This window comes from Zeus faber, assembly GCF_960531495.2.
Source record: "Zeus faber genome assembly, chromosome: 18".
In the NCBI taxonomy this organism is placed as follows: Eukaryota; Metazoa; Chordata; class Actinopteri; order Zeiformes; family Zeidae; genus Zeus; species Zeus faber.
Window position 1 is genome coordinate 7,406,280 of NC_137210.1, and position 22,858 is coordinate 7,429,137.

General features: G+C 44.5%; 1 protein-coding gene across 1 annotated transcript in view; it reads right to left on the reverse strand.

The window, feature by feature from the left end:
- gtdc1 (glycosyltransferase-like domain containing 1) overlaps positions 1 to 22,858 on the reverse strand; it is a gene marked incomplete at its 5' end in the record, with an annotated part of 34,765 nt that overhangs the window by 7,409 nt on the left and 4,498 nt on the right. The window contains 5 exons of the mRNA XM_080019526.1: positions 5,692 to 5,805; positions 6,037 to 6,147; positions 14,973 to 15,146; positions 15,904 to 16,071; positions 19,955 to 20,139. Coding sequence (XP_079875652.1) covers positions 5,692 to 5,805; positions 6,037 to 6,147; positions 14,973 to 15,146; positions 15,904 to 16,071; positions 19,955 to 20,139 — 752 coding nt within the window. The remainder of the gene's footprint in view (positions 1 to 5,691; positions 5,806 to 6,036; positions 6,148 to 14,972; positions 15,147 to 15,903; positions 16,072 to 19,954; positions 20,140 to 22,858) is intronic.

Sequence of the window (22,858 nt, forward strand, 5' to 3'; positions counted from 1 at the left end):
GTTACGTGCTGTTACACAGGACGGGACTGAACACAAGGGATATCTTTGATGTCGAGGCCAAGGCAGACAAGTGGGGTTTGATCTGGGAACTGAAAAGGGTCTGGCTGGCCAAAGTAGGTCTTTTGGGGTATTAGAGTAACATCTAATATGTTTTAAGAAAATCTTACACAGATTTTTGGATCGAATCATCTCTTGCTTATTAATTAAATAGTTGCAGGTAAGCATAAAGGTAAGTGCAATATATTTAGTAAAGGGCAAAGGTATGTATTAGGTAGGAACCAGGTATAAACCATTATTAGAGTCCTTCAGGTCCGAGAGTAAGTTAATTGATTCGGTACTGGAATAAATCTAACTTCAGATAGGTAAGTACAAGGATTGTCTTGGATTTCTCTCTAGTTGGCTTGAAGTATTCTGTTCAGGGGAAGCCTTATTTATAACATCATAAATGGTGCCTCTGATGCAGAAGAACTTTACTCATTTTGACCAAAAAGAAATATATGGATTAATTAAATAAACGTTTATGTTGAAATGTTGAAAAGACCTCATACATTTAAATATAAGACAATTGAATGTACTTTTAATGTATAATATTTTTTGGAAAACTGAATATAAGGGACCTGCCGACACCCTGGTGTTTTGTAATGTTGTCATTGGGGATCTTGGTGGTGACTTGTATAATCTGCAATGTCCTGGGGCTTTGGAAGGTCAAGGTCTTTGGAAAGAGGCACTCAGCCGACATCGATGGTGAATTTGCCAGAGCCCAATTGTAGTGGAGCAGTCTATATAACAGAGTCAGCATTGTGTTGTTCTGTCTCCCGTGTCTCGTCGCAGCGCCTCGTTGGTGGTCAATAACAACAATTAGACGTCTCATGTTGTCGCATTGTTTCCTTCCGTAGGAGGACCCATTATTTGCCCCCCACTCCCATTAAATCGTATTGTGTTTAAGAAGAAAAAACATCTTTATATTTCAAGCGGAAGAAAGTGTGGAAACCGTGTGAAGGTCAAACGGTCTCCACCAAAACGCGGAGGGGGTTGACAAAGGAAGCCCCTCCGGCGCTCACAGTACCTCCGTGGGATTTCTTTAGGTGAGGTATTAGAGGAGGCTTATTTATTCTCATTTCCACCGCTCATATTCACTGGCTTCCCCTGTGGTTAAGAAGCTAATTCCCTTATTTCCTAGCCTTTTTAACTCCTTGCACAAGGCATGAATCCCTATTCCCCCATTACTGATATAGGAGAGGACAATGATTGAATGAAACTGTGATAACAGAGTGCTCCTCTCCCACAACCCCCCTTCCTCCCCTCCCTCTCTGAAGGAAAATGAGTGTTAATTAACGTGTGGGCTATGGCTGTCAGGAGGAGCTTCCTGAGCAAAACCCTGGCACGGGCACGCAGGCATGCGCTGGCACACACACGCACGCACGCACGCACACGCAATACGCACACGCACAATGAATAATATTCATTGTGTGTGTGTGTGTGTGACTGTATATTATACAGTCGTACTATTGCACACACCAAAAAAACAAATATATTCATAAGCAAGGACATACACATACTAAATTGATGGTACAGACACACAGAAGGGAATCTGACACACCCATGCAGATTCCTACATATAAATGCACAAGATGTACACGTGTGTATACAAGTATACTCATAAGGACATATTAAAACAGATGTGTAAACACACACACAAGGATACACACATAAATGTATTTGACGCACCCAAATCTGTAAATACGCACACGCACATAGTACATGCACAAGCCATACACATGTGTACACAGACAAACGAGCACATACACCTCCCCGCACGGCTGCACGAGGCACGGCTCCCTACTGATGACCTAGATCTTTTAATGAGGACCGTTAACCCCCAGCGACAGTCAACCAAGTCTGAGCTGTCAGCCCGCTGATTAGTGGGTGAGTGACAAACAAAAGCTATGTGGCATCATCTCCCCGTAATCACCCCCACTGCCGATGCCCCCGCTAATCTGACGCTAAGGCAAATAGAGGTTGTTCTCTAATCTAAGGTAGCGCGTCCGCTCGTGGTCTCAATGCCAGGCGAGGGCAAGGGCGAGGCTCGGGGCAGGGTAGGGCGGGGTTGGCGGGGGGGGGTTGAGTTGCTCCTTCACACGAGTTGTCAGGTGACAAAGGCTCACCTGGGGGCATGACGCTGGCTTTAAAAACAAAACAAAAAGAAAATGGACCCAAGTCTTGGACTGTGGCTGTCCGACAGATCCGATATGTATTTGGTATTTGTTAATCATCTGCATATAGGGATATCACAGTACACAATACATATGGTGATATCAATATGTACTAGGAGATGTGGATTGAAAATTGGCCATGTGGCTGAGCCCAATCCCCTTAAAAATAACAAACAAACCCTAACCTGATTGATGCCACGCAACGCCTTACCAATACAAGGTCTTACTGGAACAACCATGGGGACAAATGGTAGCATGTTCTACCACAGGGTGTCCAGACACTCCGCCTAAAATTGTCAGATTGGCGGTTTAGGCCAGGTGGTGTTGGCCACGGACACCACCTTTATGAACATGGTCCGACACGATCACCTTGTTCTCACAAGGATTGTCTGTAGGATTGTAAGACTCCAGTGACCACAGGAATCAACATGAACGAAGCTGATCAAGAAATGAAGGGAAGCAGAACAAGAAGGGGTAAAAAAAAGAGAAACAGGAATGATCAAGTGCAGAAAAAAAGTATAGCTATCTTCCGTGGGTACCAGAGAAACCTCATTAATATGCATAACGTACCAACCCAAAAGAAAATAAGATCCTCTCATTTAGAGATCAGTGATTAAATATTCCCCTTTATGTAGCACCCAAGAGGTGTGTTTTAAAATTCAAATACTATTTACTCCAATGCACAATGTGAAATGAGCCCTATCACCAGAAAACCAAACGACTGAAGCCCTAATTAAGGGGACACTTGAAAGACAAAGAAGGGCTTGTTGGAGGAGATATTGTGACAGTCGACTCTAGTACTGTACAAGGGGGGGGGGGGGGGGGGGGTGCATATACACTTTACAGTCAAACATTTGATTAAAAAAAATAAGGCAAAATTTTCACGTCTTAAAAAGCAACCATGTGGGAACTGCCGCGGATAAACTCCCGGGATTCCACACATGTATGGCTTTCAAAGGAGCTAAAGCAGAGCGCGGTGCGAATTAAACGGGAGAGTAGTTAGGGCTGGAGTAGTGGACTTGTTATTTTCATGTGCTTCACTCGTGGAAAACTTACTGAAGGACTTATTGAATTCTGCCCATGAAGAAAAAAAAATAAGGCAGGGCTCTCAAGGTCCCCGTTCGGTTAATTCCAAAATCTAAATGAAAGCGAAACAAATAGAAGTGTTTACACTGTCAGTGCAGAGTCAGAGTCGGGCCACCCTGCCCAGGGGAGGAATCACGCCACTCCAAACCGTCCCGATCCAAGACCTTCATTAGCATCAGTTACAACTTTTTTTTTTTTTTGTGTGTGGGGGTGGGGGAGGGTGGGGGGTTTCATCACATGGTCTGACTGCCGCTTCAAAGACCTTCCTCGTTCTCCAAAAAAGAAAGTCTTATTTTAGTTTTTTGGGGGGTTTTTTTGAGGGCAGGAGGGGTCACTTGTGATGCGATCTGGGCTAATTGTTACCATGACGAACTGATAAAAATTTCAAGCAAAAACATTCCCAAGAAAACAATTAAAGGAATGACTCATGCAGCGTGCGTCTGTTGTATGACTTCCATATTCTGCCTCTTAGCTCCTAGCCGTGGCCTCTGTTTGCTGTTTTATCATCATCTCGAGACCTGGCCTGGGTTGCCAACCAGGCCTTTTCTTTCAGAATGGAATGGGTGTTGCTTTTCTCCCCCGTGCACCGTTCTTCTTTGATGGTTGACCTTGCTTCATTTCCAAATAAAGTGTCGCATATACACTATGTACAACACTCATCGCACCATATTTAAATCATCCACTTGGCCACACAATTGATTTATTGACTTGACTACGTTATTAATCTATTTTGCTAAATATATAATAATATCAATACAATATCAACAATATCAAAGGCAAAGGTTTAGCCGCAAGGTCAGACCTTTGACTCTTCTGCTTTGGCAATAGGTAGGAGGCAGCTACCAGTGTGCCAAATTCTGTGCTACCAAGCCAATCGCTGAACCCTGCTTAACAACCGTCAAAAATGAAACTTTTAAACAGTATTGACTACGCCAGTGACATTTGGACTGCCTTTAAAGAGTGCCAGTTTTTTTTCTGCCTCCCCCCCTCCAGCAATCAGAGCACCACCGGGACGGCAATCCTCTTGAGGTAAAAGCTGATCCTGATCAACCTTAGTGGTCCTGAGCCCTGAGAGCTAAAGCTGTGGTCCATCCAGCACAGTGAGAGATTTAACTTCCCTGTGTGACCCTCCTCCCCACCCCTGCTGTTTAGTGCTACAGTGGCACGAAGCCATCTTCACCTGTAAACATCTGTCCACTTGCGGGACTCTCTTTATCCCCTCCCTCCTCTTCATCCATCCCCCCCAAAGCAAGCCCTCCCCTGGAAAGCAGCGCCTGCAATAAGACGGTCCTGTAATCTGAGGATCCAGGCCACACACAGATTAACAATCTGCAACCGACCAGGACAAAAAAAAGGAAAAAAAAGTAAAGGGCGGGAGAGGAAATATGAGGAGGGCAAAATGGAACAAACTGAGAGAGGCTTCAATCGGGGAGATTAACGGCATCTCTCTCTCACCGTCTCTCTTCATCCCTCACGCCCCCCCCTCTCTCTCTCTCTTTCAGTGTAAATCCTAATTTAGCCCAGAATAAAGCCAACGTTTATGAAGCTTGGATGTTGGGAGCAATAATCCATCTGTGTTTTGCTCAGTTTAGAGGAGATTACATGACGGGTGCTTTTGTCACTGATACAAGAGTAGGTGAAAAACAGATAGCCGGCGCAAACAGAGGGCAGGGGAACGGCAATGGATACCTCCAACAATGGCCGCCAAGCAGCCAGTGCTGTGGACGCAGTGGTCTGTGCGGTTGTTAATCTGATTTACAGTTGTGTTTTGATGAGGAAAGTAAGACCTGCTGCCGAGGAGTCAGCGGGGAAAAATGTGAATCCCTCAAGGAAAGGCTTTTGTCTGTTCTCTTCAACGTCGACAGAGCCGAGCAGGGGACAAACGACAGTCCAAAAAGTGATGAATGTCTCTGAGATGTGCACCTACACAAGCTCATGTTACATCAACAGGTTTTTGGCAGCCGTACCGCTCTACAAACTATTAACTTGATGCAAGATAACAAACAAAACTCGTCCCGTAAAAATCTGGATAGCGCCTTCCCTTGTTGACAACTGTTACGCAAATGCAAGTTATTTTCTGTGACCTTGGTCTGCTGTCAAACAACTGTCTAATCATCACAAGCAAATACTCTTCTGCGGGGTTGGAACACACAGACACAAATGTGGACAATGTGATCATTGGATTATGTTTTTGCGTGACTACTTTGTATTCATTGATGACATGGCACGCCGGCAGAGGGAGAGAGTCTTGCTGGGACGACATGTTTTCTGACTGCGTAAATCTTAGCATGTGCTCTCTGATAGAAGAACAGAAGATCTCCACGTCAAAACGAACTGCGAGTGTGTGGTTCAAAGCCAGTACATGATAATTTTCTTAAAACTCTTTACTTACCACCTGTGGGGCCACACAATATGGAGGGGCTTAGTCTGGGTCTCCGCAGGGATGGAAGGGCCTTGCTGTGGGTCCTCCCCTGGTCCTGTGTTCAGAGAGCCAGGGTCCACTGCTCTGTTTGGGGTTATTAGAAAGGTGGGTTATAGCGATAAATTAATATGGTTTAAACGGCATATATCAAAGTTCCGTAAAGGACAAGAAAGGGACATTACGTTACTTAATTTGTTTTTCATTTGTTACGCCATTTGTTTTACCCGGTGGCAAAATCATTACACCACTCAAAGGGTAAGGTCGGTTAAAGTGGGTCAGCGTTTCGTTGCACAAGGAGTCGGGAAACGGCGCTACCTTGGAGCCTGGAGATGTGAAGCCTCCGTGATGTCATCAACGGCAGAAGCCGCTGCGGGGCAGCTGCGGTGCTTGCGTTCAGGGGTGGGGGTGGGGGGAAGTCCGCCAAGGCTGCGCCGCAAATGTAATAGAATCAGCTGCAGTGTTTGCATACGCTGCTGCCACACACTATTTCGCAACCTCCCCCAGCGTCGTACCCCGCTCTCGAACGACTGAGTCCAACTGCAAACAAAGGGATCTCGGGGCGCTACCGAAACAGCCCCAGCCGCCCCCCCCCCCCCCCCCCGCGCTTTGCTTTCCTTGGATCAAGTGGAGAGAGCGCGCGGAGGAGAACAAGCGTGGAAAGATGCTGATGTCATTGTAAGAGGAATGGGAAACACATTGAAAGCGCTGGCACCGGGGCAGGCCTTCGTGGCTAAGGGTGAGTTTACGAGGGCGGGTGGACTGTATCGGGCGTGTAGAAAGGAGGAGGGGAGTGGGGGAGGTCCGGGGGGCTTTCTTGAGGCAGTCTGGGCCCGGGGTTTTTTGTGTCATTTTTTTTCCCCTCTCTGTGTGGCCGCGGACCTAACCCACGGCTGTCACAAGCTCAACTTTTGCTGAGAAAATAACATGGCACGGCGACGTTATGTTATTGTTATGCTGAACATTCAAGTTTCTAATGAGGGTTGAATTCAAAGATTCAACTATTTATACAACTAAATGTGAAAAGCTTGAGTGACAGTTTCTGCTTGAAATGTGAATTAAAAAGCAATATAAAAGTTAACTATAAGATATAAGATAATGTAAGATATACAAATGCATGCATTCATTTGTCAAAACATGTACGTCGAATTTATGAATTTATTTAAAGAGGGCACCCCCCCATTTAATTTCTAGCCTTGCCTCTCTCAGTGCTTCTCACTGCCGTCAGTAAAAATAAGCACACCTTTGGAGTCTGAAATATTAACAAACCCAATTCAAACGCATGTTCAACTGGGCAGGGGCTCTACCTCTGAGGGGGAAATGGCTTAATGCCTGCTTCCTTATTCATCCCCAGTACCTAAAGCACTTATCCCCTTGATCTAATAGAGCCCTCTAACGGAGACAGAATGACTACCGTAATGGGCGATAATATTGCCTTAGGTGTACAAAATTAGCATAAAAAACGCACAGAAACATAAGGCAGAGCCGGAGGACAAATGTTACACGCTGCCCATCTCCGGCGAGCACTTGCATTATTAGGATCTATAAAGGCAATTTAGAGCTGCGTTTCAGAGACCCAAGTAGCAAGACATTACCTTGACAAGCCATTGATAAAAATGCCAGAATAGTGAGAGTGGTCCGATGGATACATTACATAACTGATATAGACATGGATTCATCTCTCTCAGGCGGGCTCGTTCGGAGGCCTGACAAAGAAGCGCTTGTGGTTAGGTATGACCAATGGTGCTGCCTCGCTGGCCCCTGGGAAAATTGTATTCGATAAGCCATTTTAGAAATTGGATGAAGAGGTTTTGACTAGGGGCTATAAAAACGTGGTTATATCTACTGACAGAGTAGAAGGAGGAGGTGGAGAAGGAGGAAGAGAGAGAGCGAGGGGGAGAGGTACTTAGAGAAAATGCCACCAATTAGCTTATTTATAAATCAACAGCAATTTCTGTGATGACTTTACCTCTGTGCGTTTGATTAAATGTGAAAGGATGAAGGGGAGAGTCAAAGTCAAAAATCATTTGATCTAATTTTCTTTATTGGCAATAATCACGAGTGTCTCTCCCGCTGGGTAATGAAAAACGGCATGGATCTACAGCCACGGTGAGCCTGCACTGTGGACGAGGGCGGTGGCCCTTAAACTGTACAGTGTGTACAAGCAACACAAAGGAAACTTGCTCCCTGTTGCCCCAAAGGAATATATACACCATCCTACAAATTACCGCAATGCTGTCTATATTTAAACATGCTATACCATTTTATTTTGATACCTAACCATTGTAGAGTCAATGCGGCAAAATCAACACATTTCCATTTATTCTTGGACGCTTTTGTCCAAGGCGACTTACATCAGACTTATGGACAATAAATGTGTCCTGCAATTTCATTCAATCAGTATGTGATGTTTAAATTCATATTCAAGACTAGGTATCAGTATCGGCACCATACTGATGTCCAGACGAAGCAGTCTGGACATTATTTCACTTGTATACCAAATAAATAGTTTGCTATATTCCTAAAACTCATGGGACACAGCCGTGAGACGTGCATAATAGTTCCCTCGACTCTTCTGAGAGCTTCATGAACAGGAACATTGCAGGTCAGTCGGAGTGATCTTTGGAAGCAGTGAGTACGAACGACCGACTGAAAGCGGCGTCCGTGCCAGTAAATTGAGCCTCCCCCTGTTAAGGTGGTCCAGCAGCGAATCCCTGCTCCTCAGGACCCCTTGGGGCTTAAACTGGCGCTGGCTTGTGAGGTCAGAGTAAAGGACTGAAAGGTTTTTAAGCATTGAGGCTACTGTCCCGGGGGGACATTGCTTCAAAACAATCTCATCAGCATAAAGCTCTGAATCGCAGCCATTGAACGCAGCTGATGGTGCTGTTGCTTTTGACGCAGGAAGGCCAGTCAGTCCACTGGGGGAAGGACGGCCTCAACAGTGGGGACCGGGCAGGTCATTAAAGCACATTAAGATCTACATTACAGTCATTATGAGCTGACCCTTTAGTCAGAGGAGATGGCAGTCCACTCTCCTATGTCCACTCCCTGACACTTCACTAGTGATGGCGGGTGGAGGGGTTTGAGTTGGGCGTTTCGTTGTTGCGTGGCCGTCAAGAGGCTGTGTGGTCACACAGCCTACGGGGGAATTCCCGAGCCGCGGTCAGACTAAGACGAAAATCGAGACGGAAAAGGGGAGCAAGGAGTTCTCTTGGGTTTCTCAGTCTAGTCGAGAGGCTACGAGGCTCAAAGTGTCAAAAGTGCAAAGAAATCGCGCTCCTTTGGTGGCAGATTCTATTTTGTGGGGTATAAAGTATAATTATGTAATGTGCATATGGCCGGCAAAAATGTGACATCAGGCCCGAGCAGATTACTCCCGGGCCAAAGAGAAGACCAGGCATCTGCCGTGTGGTACCTAGGGGTAATACCCTGAAAAGCACCAAATATAACCTGTTTTTCTCATATTTGCTATCCATTCAGGTTGAGCTGGGAGAGAAAAAAAAATTGAACCCACAAGCTATAGAGGAGAAGGATTTAGTCTAATACAAAAACAAGAGGATATATGAAAACCCAGTACGCCGTACCTAAAAATGGCACGACAATATCCTCGACTGTCAGCATGATTTTGTATTTTTTTTTTTTACATTGATTCAACGCAATAAAAGGTCACCTGGCATTCTTGTTTAACCACATCAAACAATTAAAATATTGCTCTGATTAGAGCAATATTGTCCACGGACTGACATATAAGGTATAAGAAGAAAAAAAACACTTTTAAATTGCAACAGGTATTGGAAAGGATTCAGGCATATGAAACAAAGACGAGACCTGAATCCAAGACAGGGAAAAAAGAGAAAGATTACTCTTGCCAGTCACTGCCACAAAAATTTGCCGAAAGCTGCTGAATCTGCGAGCATGTTTGGCCAACAGATTATTATTTCACTCTCTTTAAACGCTGTGTGTGCATCATCCGTGTACACACAAGAGCCATAAGTCTCCTGAGAACAGCTTTAGGACTCATTCTGTTCAAATAAAAAATAAAAAAATTAAAAAACCTCCCCCCCAACCCCCGGAATGTGTCCCATGATGTCATTCCCTGTGAAACCAGCCACAGTTACATGCTTGTCATTTTCCTTCTTCATCCCAACAAGAGATATATCTCATCCGAGGCCCTTCATAAACATTTAAAATGACGCGGAGGGGAGAAGGCTCTCCGGGGAACACGGAGCCAACTCGGGTCAGGGATGTGGGAATCGTCCTGTCGCCCCAACTCAAAATGGCCGCTGGGCAGGCATGTCGCCCCAGCGTAGTAGCCCTACCTACATGTAACTCGGCATCACATCACTCTTGTCTACGTCCCCACCGGATACACTTGCCGTTATTTGGGTCATAAATGTTTCCGTAAGTTTAAGAGTACAAACAGTAAATCAGTTTCTCACATTCTACCTATGTTTGGTTCAAGAAAATGAGTAAAGTTACCCCGGCCATGGAATGATTCCATTGTTAAGCCGGGTTTGGAAAACAGTCGTTTTTCTTGATTATGTCATCACCGAAGCGACGCCAGTCTCTGTTAGCAAAGGTTTGGTATTAAGGACAAATCACCAATGTGGGGTTTGATCCTTAATTCATTCCTATTCATCACAGTTAGCTCCTCCGACATCAAAGCGCCATATGGACTCAATTGTGGTCGTTCCTGGCACACAAACGGCTGAGAGCAGAGTCACCGCCATACCTCCAGTTTCAATGTGGAAAGGCAGCGAACCTTTTTAGTCCGCGCCTATAGCGCGTCGCTCAGTACTTTCCTAGAACCTAAAGAACTCCAACAGACACAGCAGATGACAGCGGATGTGGTCGCCGGGGGGGGGATTAAAGACTGGAGGTGTGACGTCAAATAAGCAAAAACGAATGAAAAAATAAAAAAGGTGGCCAACAGCTGTTTTCATCATGTCAACGATAGGCTTAAGAAACTGGTGGTGTGATTAGGCTTCCCCCGTTCTCATCAGGCCGGCCCCAAGTTCCCACCCTCACAGGCTGTCCGGCGGTGACTCGCGAGTAATCAAAAAGGAGATTTTAGAAATGAGTGTCAGGTCCTCTGAGGATGAGCGGCTCAGGGTGACGATTGCAGACAGTGGCTTTAGCCCTGCAAGGTTAGGGAAGGCATATTCGTTGTCTGGTCAGGTTACAACAGTGTCACTGTACAGATTAGAATTTCAGATGGCGCATACTGCAAATTACAAAGTAGAGAAATACAGCTAAATCCGCCATATTGTGTCAAAACAAATGTAAACAACGAGATAAAACATTGAGTATTTTGCTCTGTTGTCGACTGCAGATATTTTTGTGGGAAAATCCTATGCTCTCCAAGATGAAAAACTATGATGTCTTCTCTATGTAAAACAATATATAAAAGTCTACAGTTTAATCCAAACCCCAAAGGATAGAATGTTATATCGGTGGACTGATTTTTTCAGCTTAAATTAATGTACAGTTGTGGCCGATGTTTGCATCCTTGGATATTTTCTTTTTAATTACTCACAATTTCTTTCTGAAAATTGTTCAATTGAAAAAATCTTTTGATATCCACATATGCAGTTTGCAGCGGAAAAAAATGGAAAAATACTGGAAGTTGTTATCTGATTTTTAGTCATTCAACCAGTTTGTATGGAGAAAAGTTCTCATTCTGCCATTTTGTGTCACTGCATGTTGAGCATCAATCACAGATAATAAAAGAAAGAAAATACCTTGATGTTCCTGTGTCTAAATGTGTCCAAGGTGCAAAATGCTCACGATCAAGACGTTTAAGGCTCGCGGCACTGTAGCCAACATCCAGCTCGCAAACTCAGCTTGCCGAACAGTCAAACTTGACGAATGTTCAGTGATGCACCGGTGGCTGCTCTGCTGCATTGTGAAATCAGGAGATCAGAAAGTTCATGAAGGTCATGGCTCTTCCAGCAGAACAAAGACCAGAAACACTTCAAAAAGCACCCAAGAATGGTTCAACATGCAATGCTGGACTTTTGCAAAGAAGGGCGGACCAAACTGCCAGCGCAAAATATATTATAATATAATTATAATATATGCAAACGTAAGAGTCCTCTATTTATCTCAAGAGCAGTCTAAAAAAATTAGCTCTTCAACACCATCATCAAGCCAGGTCATGTATTTGTATCTGAACTTCTTCATCTGTTCTTCTTCTTCTTCTTCTGTTTTATGGACTGCATGGCAACTATTTTTTCTTTATTTGTTCTGTTTATTATCTGGAAACATTCCTGTACTCCAGTGGAAGGGTTTTCGTGAATATATTACCTAACTTCAGCAGGATATAAAACAGTCGTCAGACTTATGCCAGATATAAATAAAAAAACTACATTCAGAAATATACACTCAAATAAAATTTGACATTTGGCTTTGGCAACCTAATGTTTAAGACTGGATATGAAAAAATATTATATCGATACCTCAAAATCAAAAGAGAGAACACATCAGACGGGAAGAAAAGTTTTTGATTTGTTCTTCAGTTTAACCATCTTCATCTTGCTGGCGTGAAGTCCGGTTGCATTTGAACTCCTCCGGGGGAACGTTTCAAACAGGATATCCTGCCATCTGCTCCAGGCAGCCTCGTTCCAGGAGTCAATCACACTGAGACCTGAGCTGACGGACTGCTCCGAAAAGGAGCCACATCAATGGCTTTTAAAAGTAGCCAAAGACCATTTTCCTAATCAACTTAAAAGTAGCTTCAGCTATCTGCAGCGAGTTAGGGGAGTTAATGAAAACCGGGCATCAATAGGGAGGTCTGAAGAAGAAAGGGGCAGGAATGTCTTATTCTTTAAAATGTTCTGAGCTGAAATCTGCATTCATATCCTTTAAATTGAAGAAGACGACACATGCATTTACATAGGCGCATGGCTTTTTGTCTTCGTGCTCATCAATTGAAAAGGGACCAGTAACAACCGATTCATCATCAAAGTGAATATTTTCGGGAGAGAGGGAGTAATGCAACAAAGCCCCTAATGATGATAATTCAATGACCCTCTCTGTTCAGCACCTGACTGTGTCCACCTCCCAAGGGGTGAGGGGGAAAAATAAACATACTTGGCCTGACAAGTGCACAAAGGCAATGTGAATGTGTAAAAAAGGCAGTGGGATCCCCTTGGCCTGCCAGAACTTAGCACCTGCTGATCACGTGATGGCCCCTGCATTGATTCGATTACCCTCTGCACCATACCAGTGGATTGACAATACTCAAAGAAAAGTCAATGCCCTGCTGTTCTCCCATGATAAATGTGATGGCTTTGTCTCCCACAGCAGGTTTCTGCTGGCTCAGGTCAATCGCTATTAAATTACAAAAGTCCACCCATCAAAAGGCGATTGATAGATGGGTACCGCAAAAAAAACGAGCCGACCGCAAAGAGCGCTCTCGCCACGTTGAGAAAGCAAGCACAGACTTTCCAAGAGGCCTATATAGACTTCGGCTTTTCATCAAGGAATCTTGAGATGTTAGAAAGAACGGGAAGCAACATATACAAAATACCTATGCAGAGAAGATCATCTGGTATCCCCCCACTCCCACCCGCCCCCATTTCCTCATTTGTTTCTCTGAGCGTTTTCTTATATTTTCAAAGAGCTGGACTAACTGTGTTTGGGGGAAAAAGGACCGCGGGCATGTTGAGGGATTGTCGGCCATGCATATAATCGCTTACTTACACTCTGTGAGTTTGCTTTGGATCAGGCAAATTACCATCTGAAAATGAGCTGAAAAACACTCTGGGCGAGAGGCCTGCGTCATCCGTGGCAGCTCACTTTCAGTATTTCTTACCCGGGCAAGTACACATAACAGAAAAAAAAAACAAAAAAAAAACACGCAGGGGTCCACGCAAAACGCGACTCGTGCAGCATTAGATGATGGTCGAAGAGACATACATTCCCCGGTGTTGGCATTTCCATCCTACTAATAAGAGCGCGAGGGTTCACAATAATATGTGCATTAGAATGAAAAGACAAGAATCTAAGCGGTCTTTATGGATTTCAAATCATGTACAGATCGGCTCCCTCTACCAAGGAAGAGGCCGAAGAGTGAAAGGCTGCGTGACACAATTACTGCAGGCGGGGTCGCACAAACACGCTCCCACACAAGTTTCGTGGACAGGCGTCTCTGCGGGCGGCAGGGAGGGGGACTGGGTCTAAATAATTAGCTATAATGCGGCACAAGAGTATATGCGCGGAACAATATGTGCACTTGGGTGAGCCGCTGAGAGGCCTTTCATCTCTTTCTCTCTGTGTCGGGTCACCTCTGAGAGTGGCGAGGCATGAAAGAAACCAGCCCCCGATCTGCCGAACAACAGCATTGTGTGTGCCAGTATGAATTTTTATTCAGCCAGTGCCACGCACCCCCTTTTTTTTTTTCAAAAGAATGGGGATTATAGTTTGTTTTCAATGGCTCTGTCTCGCAATAAAACCCAGCTGCCACACAAAGCCATTCATCTGAACTGAAACCTACCTGTTTCGCTCACGCTCCCCTACGACGCGTCTTCGGCCGGTTCTGAACGCCGATATTCTCCCCCTAATTGTGTTGGGATATCGTCGCTTTCATGTGAAGAAGTGGCTGCTGTTAATTTGGCCCCTAATGGGAACCAGAGCCTCGCTGCGGCTCCTTGGCGGCGCATTGTTTTGGAACAGAGCAATGAAAATGTACCACCCCTTCTCACTGATCCGAGACAAAAGTTTACGAAGGCGGACCTGGATCCAATTGATCCACGATGACAGTTGTTTCGCAGTCCCCACGAGCATGTAATTCTATTTGGATAAGTAAACACACCGTTATTAGTCAAAGGAACTCATATTAAGGGGCCGCGCTTAATCAAACAACGCTATTAAGGCGGCCAATGTAACCCTATACCGAATGGAGGAAGAAAAGCGAATGATAGAATAAAGAGTAACTAGCGATCGTGAGGCTGCTGCGATCTAATCGCTCCAGATGGAGGAGAGAAGCCAACTCGGAATATTTCATTTTCTACGCAATTATATCCCTTAATCCCTATTCACAACAGCAAGAGGCGAAACAAGACTAAGTGTTGCAGTGTGCACCCGCCACGGGGGCCGTGATGGATCCCATAGCAACACCATATTCAGCTCGGAGTTCCGTTCCGATTTAGACCTCGAGCAGAACTTTTCAGATTGACATTATTCGTGCCCTCCTCAGCTACCAGCTTTGAGATAATGATGAAGAGGTGGTTCCACATATGATGACCACGGACCTTGTGACATCGGGGAGCCGGAGGGGGAAGTGGACAACCCGGCATCTGGGACGAATGAGCGTTGCCAGGTCTTTGGGCCGATGGTCGGGCATCTTCTTCATGAAGGACGAGATGGAGGACAGGAAGGACTCCATGTTGAAGAGGGAGTTGAACGCTACCACATCTGCCACCAAGCTGAGAGAAGAGGAAGAGGGAGGGGAGAGGAAGATGGGAGAGGAAGCAGCGCGTGGCCCGAATCGGGTGTCTTAGTGAGAGTTATTCGGCGCTGCACTGTTCATCAGCGGCTTCAAATGGGAGCCCATTCTCTTTCATTATGAAAAGGCAGGGCTGCATTATAATTCAAATTAGCAAAGCAATCTGGCTTCAATCCAATCAAACGTCTCTTAATGATCCATTCGCTTTGAGAAGCATATTATTTAATGCTGCCATATTTGACCAGCTTAATGACGTTAAAGTGGATGGAGTGGGTCGCGCAGAGCTGAGTTATTGACATGTTGCCCTATGCAGATCAACAACAATCAGTTTTCTTTTAGAGTGCCTCTCTTTACTGTTAGCCCCCTGATTAATGGCACCGCTGTCGCTCGACAAGAGTGACTTCAATTACCCAGAGAGCATCATGTTGGGCGGCGGTAATTAACCAATCATGTGCGCTCTGACATGCTCATTAAGACAAACTATTACAGTTGAGTAGTGTTTCTTTTCCTTATGTACAAACAAATGGGTAATTAAGGGTGCGCTTAATTTTATTTGCTTATTGCTCATCTTATTGTTGTTTGGGACAGCTTTGCTTTGATGTGTTTTTCTTTATTATCAACATCATTATTACTATTGTTTTAATACTCTTTAAAGCATATTGACTTCATCGTAATTGATCGTCTCGCATCGAGGGATATGTTGTGCGGCTGCCTCAGAATTTGTGTTTTGTCTTTACCAGGAGAGGATCTGGTTGTAGCCATACTGGAAGTCCCTCTCCTGGCCCTGGCGCACAGGGTAGACCAGCTGGTTCTCGTGGAAGTAGAGGACCTTCTTGAGGCGGGCCAGGTCGGGCCGCAGCGCCACCAGCTCACACAGGTTGAGGACCGAGCTGGCAAACAGGACCCTGAGAGGGAGGAAAGCGACCGAAATTCATGACTTGGAACTGTTCCTAATGTAATTTTAATCGAAAAAAAAAAATGTTATTAAAAAAAAAAATATATATATATACACATACACACACACACACACACACACACACACACACACACACACACACACACACACAACTGGATGGGAACATGGTGATGGATGATGGCTGCTGCTTGAATGCCGCCGCTTTCTGTGGTCGGGGTATCGAATCACCTGTATATTATTCTATATTAGTAATATAGAAAATACGAGAAGCAGTACCTCTTATACAGAGGTATAGTCAAAGAATGCTGCGACACACACACACACACACACACACACACACACACACACACACACACACACACACACACACACACACACACATGACGCCATACTGTTACCGCTCAAGAGAAGAGCCTTTGATGCTCTGCATCTCCCTAAGTGACCCCATCCCCTATCCTCCACTTCAAACCTTGGCTCAGCCCTTCATCACTAAGCCAGGGCCAATTTTTGTTTTTTTACTTTTTCTCTTTTTTTTTAACCCACGAGCGAGTCGCTTTGATGTGGCTGGTCCACGAGCCATCGCTAAGATCACGTCCCCCTGCGTGCCTTACAGACCTGGGATTAGCCCAATTTCCTGGCCCTCGCCCGGGCCCTCGTTCAAAAACTAAAAGAGGCCTGCAGGACTGCATGTAACAGAAATCACCCTCACCCTCTAAACTCCTCGGTAATGCGGCGCTCTTGACTCAAACCAGATGAGAATTCTCTATTTTTACCTTGCACGCTGCCAAGAATAGTCCAAGGGGACATCCCGCGTAGCGAGCGGTTATATGTTCAGACCTGCAGGACTCGCTGAGGCAAGAGAAAGAAAAAACTGAGGGCAAGAGACATTTGCTTTAAACTCTCCTGTGTTTAAATGGGCTAATATATTTATTTTATTTTACTTAAGCTTCAAGTTGTTGCAATAAAGGAGGCAGAAGGGAAGTTAAAAAAATGGGCACTGAAAGTAAGACAGGAGATAAATAATTTGTTATAAATATGGTAAATTATATATATATATATATACATATATATATATATATAAATATATCACACACACACACACACACACACACACACACACACACACACACACACACCGATCAACCACAACAATAAAACCACTGACAGGTGAAGTGAATAACATTGTTCATCTTGTTCCAATGGCACCTGTCAAGAGGTGGGATATATGAGGCAGCAAGTGAACAGTCAGTTCTTGAAGTTGATGTGTTGGAACCAGGAAAAATGGACAAGCGTAAGGATCTGAGCCACTTTGTCAAGGACCAAATTGTGATGGCTAGACGACTGGGTCAGAGCATCTCCAAAATGGCAGGTCTTGTGGGGAGCTATCCGGTATGCAATGGTTAGTAACTCTGTTGCCAGTGAACCGGCAACAGAGTCAAGGGTGCCCATGGCTCATTGAAACATGTAGGGTGTGAAGTCTGGCCCATCTAGTCCGATCCCACAGAAGAGCTAATGTAGCACACATTGCTGAAAAACATAATGCTTCTATGATAGAAAGGTGTCAGAACACACACAAGTGCATTGCAGCTTGCTGCGTATGGGGCTGTGCAGCCACAGACCGAGTGCCCATGCTGACCCCTTTCCACCGCCAAAAGAACCTACACTGAGCATGTGAGCAATGGAAGAAGGTGGCCTGGTCTGATGAATCACCTTTACTTCTACATCATGTGGATGGCCGGGGTTAGGGTCAGATCTGATCGAGCATCTGTGAGATGTGCTGGAACAACAAGCCTGATACATGGGGGCCCCACCTCAAAAATTACAGGACTTAAAGGATCTGCTGCTAACGTCTTGGTGCCAGATACCACAGCACACCTTCAGAGGTCTTGTGGAGTCCATGCCTCAACAGGTCAGAGCTGTTTTGGCGACACGAGGGGAAGCTACACAATATTAGTGGTTTTTAGTGGTGCTTTTAATATTATGGCTGATCAGTGTATACACTGTATATGTTAAATATTAATTAATATTAATATGGTCAATTTTAATATTTTACTGAGTATCACATGCCACCACTAGGCCATGGTGTCACTCCATAACACTGATGTCTATATATACTATATGACTCATATATTCTATATACACTGTATGACTCTAAAACATACTATAGGTACTCCTCACTTAACGACCGAGTTCCGTTCCTAGGACCAGGTCGTTAAGTGAATTGGTCGATAAGCGAGGACCCGTGTTATTTCACGGTAAGGGGGCGTGGCCATTGCGAACGCTAGTGTAGTGAATATTGACAGACTGCGGGAACGAGAGTGACTGAGAACGGTGATGAGATGAGATGCTTGACGCTGACACACCATGCATGCAGCGCGCACGCCCTGGTATTGTAAGCAGAGCACAATACCGACTGGTCGGATAGCTGGTCATAAGTCCGAATGGTCATTAAACAGGTAGGTCGTTAAGTGAGGAGTAGCTGTATACTGTACAATGTATGCCTTAAATATTCTATATACTATATATTATACATACTATATATTATACATACTATCTATGACTCACATACTGTATATACACGATATACTATATGAATCGTTTTTACTCAATATACCATATGACTCATACATATTATGAACTATATGACTTATACAGTATATACTATACCGTATATGACTCGAAGACATACTATTACACTCTTATGTAAACAAAATATACCATATATGACTCGTACATATACTATAATATACGTATAACATATGTATATATACTATAACTAAATTACTCTTTCTCCTATGTAACTTTCCACAATTTCTGAATTAAAGTAACTTTCAAATTACACTACAAAATGTTAGTTAGTTAATGTTCCAATCATTTATTACATGTAACTCCCTCTTCATCTATTCTTTTTTAGCACTCCAAACTAAAAGTTTTATGCGGTAGGACTTTCATTGTCCACACATTGTCAGGAAGACAATGAATGTCATTCTTAGTCTGTGAAATTCCCTCATATATACGTGAACGTCAAAATGAAATGTTATCAACAAATGTCATTTCAGATTTAACAAGAGACATCTCTGGTTTCATCGCCGATTGCGGCAGAAGAGCGCTCACTAAAATGGGAGATAAGCGTTTCAGTGACGTTTCAGATGGCCTAAGGGGCCCTACTGCTCTCCTCAGGCTGCTTGAGCACTAACAACTTTGACAAAGGTAGGCGAGAGGAGAAGTGGTGTACGAACGTGTCGCAAAAAGCAGCTTTGTGTACTCGTCGGCTGGGGATGAGTCAGTAGAGCGTACTGTAGGGCCTTCCCCCTCTTCCACACCACAACGCTACGGTAACAAAGAGTGCAATGACTGGCGGCCTCTTTGGCGATATCTGGAGTTTCAAACAAGATGCAATGTTTAGGTAGTTTCCAATAAAGAGACGTCAAAACAGACATTTTTAGTTGTAACAATAGTAAATTTCCAAAAGACGTGTGTTGGTTATTTTCAGTCATTGATTTGGGTGCTGTATTTGCAGCTATCGGCATCTGTGCCCACACATAAAAACTCACTAAATACTTTTTCTTCACCAAGACCACGCTCGTATATCCACACTGAATTCAAGGAATTTAACTGAAATTGAAACAATTCAAATAATCAATTGCAATTAATCATTGATCATCGTAATTGTGTAGTTAATCACGGTTAATTGCAATTTCAAAATGCACTCAAATTTGACCATAAAGAACTTTTTCTATTTAACATTGTGTTACAGCCATACTGTAATTTGATTATTGACAACAGAAATATAAAATTATATTGTTTTTTTTCTTAAAATTCTAATTTTGCTGTGGTCTGGCAACCCCTTGGATATAGCACTAAGTGTATACCTGTACGAGGGGCTGGCTGGGATGGCCTGCATGAAGTGCAGGGCAGCAGTCCTCGCCCTCCAGTGCCATTTCTTGGCGGACAGAGTGTAGGCCACGCAGCCGTTCACATTCTCTTTCAAAAGGTCAACAAGCTGCTTGTGGGAGCCTCCGTAGAACGCCTCCACTAGCAACACGTTCGGGGAATTCTGTAAATAGAAGAAAAAAAGAAAAAAAATAACATACAAAAGAAATAATTATTTCCATCGACAAAAATCGCTGGTGACGGACAAATAATTGTTAAATATAAGCATTCACATTCCTATATCCGCGGTACACAAAAAAAATATGTGTGTCCTAAAAAATGCCATTATGAAGCCTCATTTAGTATGTTCTAGACTACAATGTTCCAGACAGCGTAAGAAAGGTCTGGTGGGGAGGACAGAGGGGGCCGTGGAATAGGAGGCGTGGGCTCCAGTCTTTCAGACCAATCTGTCTTCCAGTGAATTCCCTCCCCATGATTTCCAGTCCACTTCTACGGAACACGCTGCTCGATGTTTTATTCTTCCATTTAGCCACCCACAATGGGGAGTAATGTATTTGCAGCACTCAGCGATTGCCCACAGACTTTTCAATCAGTCAATATCTAGGTCCCTTCAGCTCTTAAATGCAAGTCATATCTCAAGTAGGAAATGAGCTGTGCAATCTCTCCTTCGACATACCAAGGCGCCGGTGGGAGGCTGTTAGCGGATGGTTTAAATACGGCGGGGTAGATTTGGGCCGACAGCCTTTAGACCCTACAGGAGGTGAAGCGTGCATTCGTCTGAATGTTAAAGGCTGACTGGAGATAGGAAAACATTGTCCCATCTATTGTAGCTAAAGACTGGATTCTATCCATTGCAATTGTTGAGCGGTCAAAGCTCAGTCAATGAGGCAGTGTTGAATCGAAAAATTCACATTCAGTGGACTACATATTAAAGATGGTGCAGTAAGGCATATTTTAGCAGGAGATGAATAAAAGAAAAGCATTTGGCTCGCCCAACCAATGACAGTACTGAAAGCAAGAGTCAGCAGGGGAGATTCCATTTGTTCCACCATCTGACTGGAAACGGACCCGATGTTGTCTCACCTATTACCTTTCGCCCACTGCTTCACACACGGGAGGCAGTCGACACCTTTCCATTTCAGACGTCAGAGACGCGACAACAAAAGGGTTAATGTCATTGAGCTCTTCCGCGCCCCCCACACACACACACACAGACACACACACACACACACACACACACACACACACACACACACACACACTGGTGTTGACAGGGAATCCCCAGGTCATCACACACACCACTCAGGAATTAACAACCGAAGGTTTGACGAGTCATTTCCAAAGCCATCTGAGGAGGCTGACGTAGGGTGAGTCAATCAACTCAAGACTCCATTTTAGTGTTTGCTTCCCTCAGAGATATTGCAGTGCTTTCTTTCCTCTTCCTCTGCTGTTTCCAAATTAAACTTCCGCTAGAATACTGCTTTGAAAAGTCATCGCATAGATATTGTGAGGGATTCTAGTATCATAATTGCTAATCGAGCCAATAACCTCTTTGGCCGTGACCTATTTTTGTTATTATTTTCATAGCATTCAGGTTTGATTATGCGAAAGTCAACTAGAGTTGACTATTGTCAACTCTAGTTGACTATAGTAGCCTTTGGTATTTCGATGTTGTTATAAATTTCTTTGTAATCTAAATTAAATAGTTGTGGATATTTAACTGCAAAAATAGATTTTTATACAATTTTCTCTCGCCATTTTGTAATTTGTTTTGTAGCCAATCGCTCAGTTGAATTCTTACACGGGGTACTAAAAAAATGTTCGAGCCGATATTGTGATATTGATAATATTACTGTGATGCGAAATTCTTAAACAGCTCCTGGCCCTGATATCCATATAACAAACAACCCCGCCCCCCCCCAAAAAAAAAAATCCCTCACTTGACACAATACTAAGCAACGGGAAATAATAATCAATTGTTGGAGCCCACTCGGAGCACACACAGACACACACACACACACACACACACACACACACACACACACACACACACACACACACACACACACACCCTGAGGTGTTGTAGGATTTCATACAAAAAGCGCTGGATTTACATAGGGCCCAGATAACGCAAGGGGAGGGCAGGCAGCCAGTGCTCCCTCACTTAAATGCGTAACGACGTCACAGTGAGGACGAATCGTGACCATTAAACTCGTCACCAGGAGCTCTAGCAACCCCCCCCCCCCCCCCCACACACACACACACACACACACTCCCCACCCCCAACCACCATGACGCCCTCAGGAACCGGGCGGGGGCCAGGGCCGGGGATGGGGATTGCATTGCGGTGCCCGCCGACAAACGCTGATCGCTCGAGCGTGCGTGCCAGATTCCGACACCTTCCTTTTGGTCCCTTCGGCCATTCGGGGGCCTAAACAGGATGTGTGCTTGTGCGATTCTGCATTCGGGTGTGTGTGTGTGTGTGTGTGTGTGTGCGTGCAGGGTGTCTTGGGGTGTCATCATCTCGGATGGGGCCTGACAGGGAGGAGGGCTGGCTGAGATCTGTTCTCTTGGAGGGTTTATTTTTGCCTAGCAGGAGATCAGATAGAATATTTCCTCCAATACCAGCCGCCGTGGCGAACGAAAGCGGCAAACCAGGTCAAAGTTAAAAGGCTGTCGAAAGTTCGTGCCGCGTCCAGAAAGAGGCGAAACAATCAGCCACGACGGCAAAATAAGCACCTCCTTGACTCAAAAACTAATAACCAATAATAAACAAACGGGCCGTATTAATATTCATGGAAAATCTGTCGTGGATTATCATTTTATGAGGCCTAGATATTCAATAGCAGTAGGGTTATTGTTCGTCAATGGCAAAAACAAAA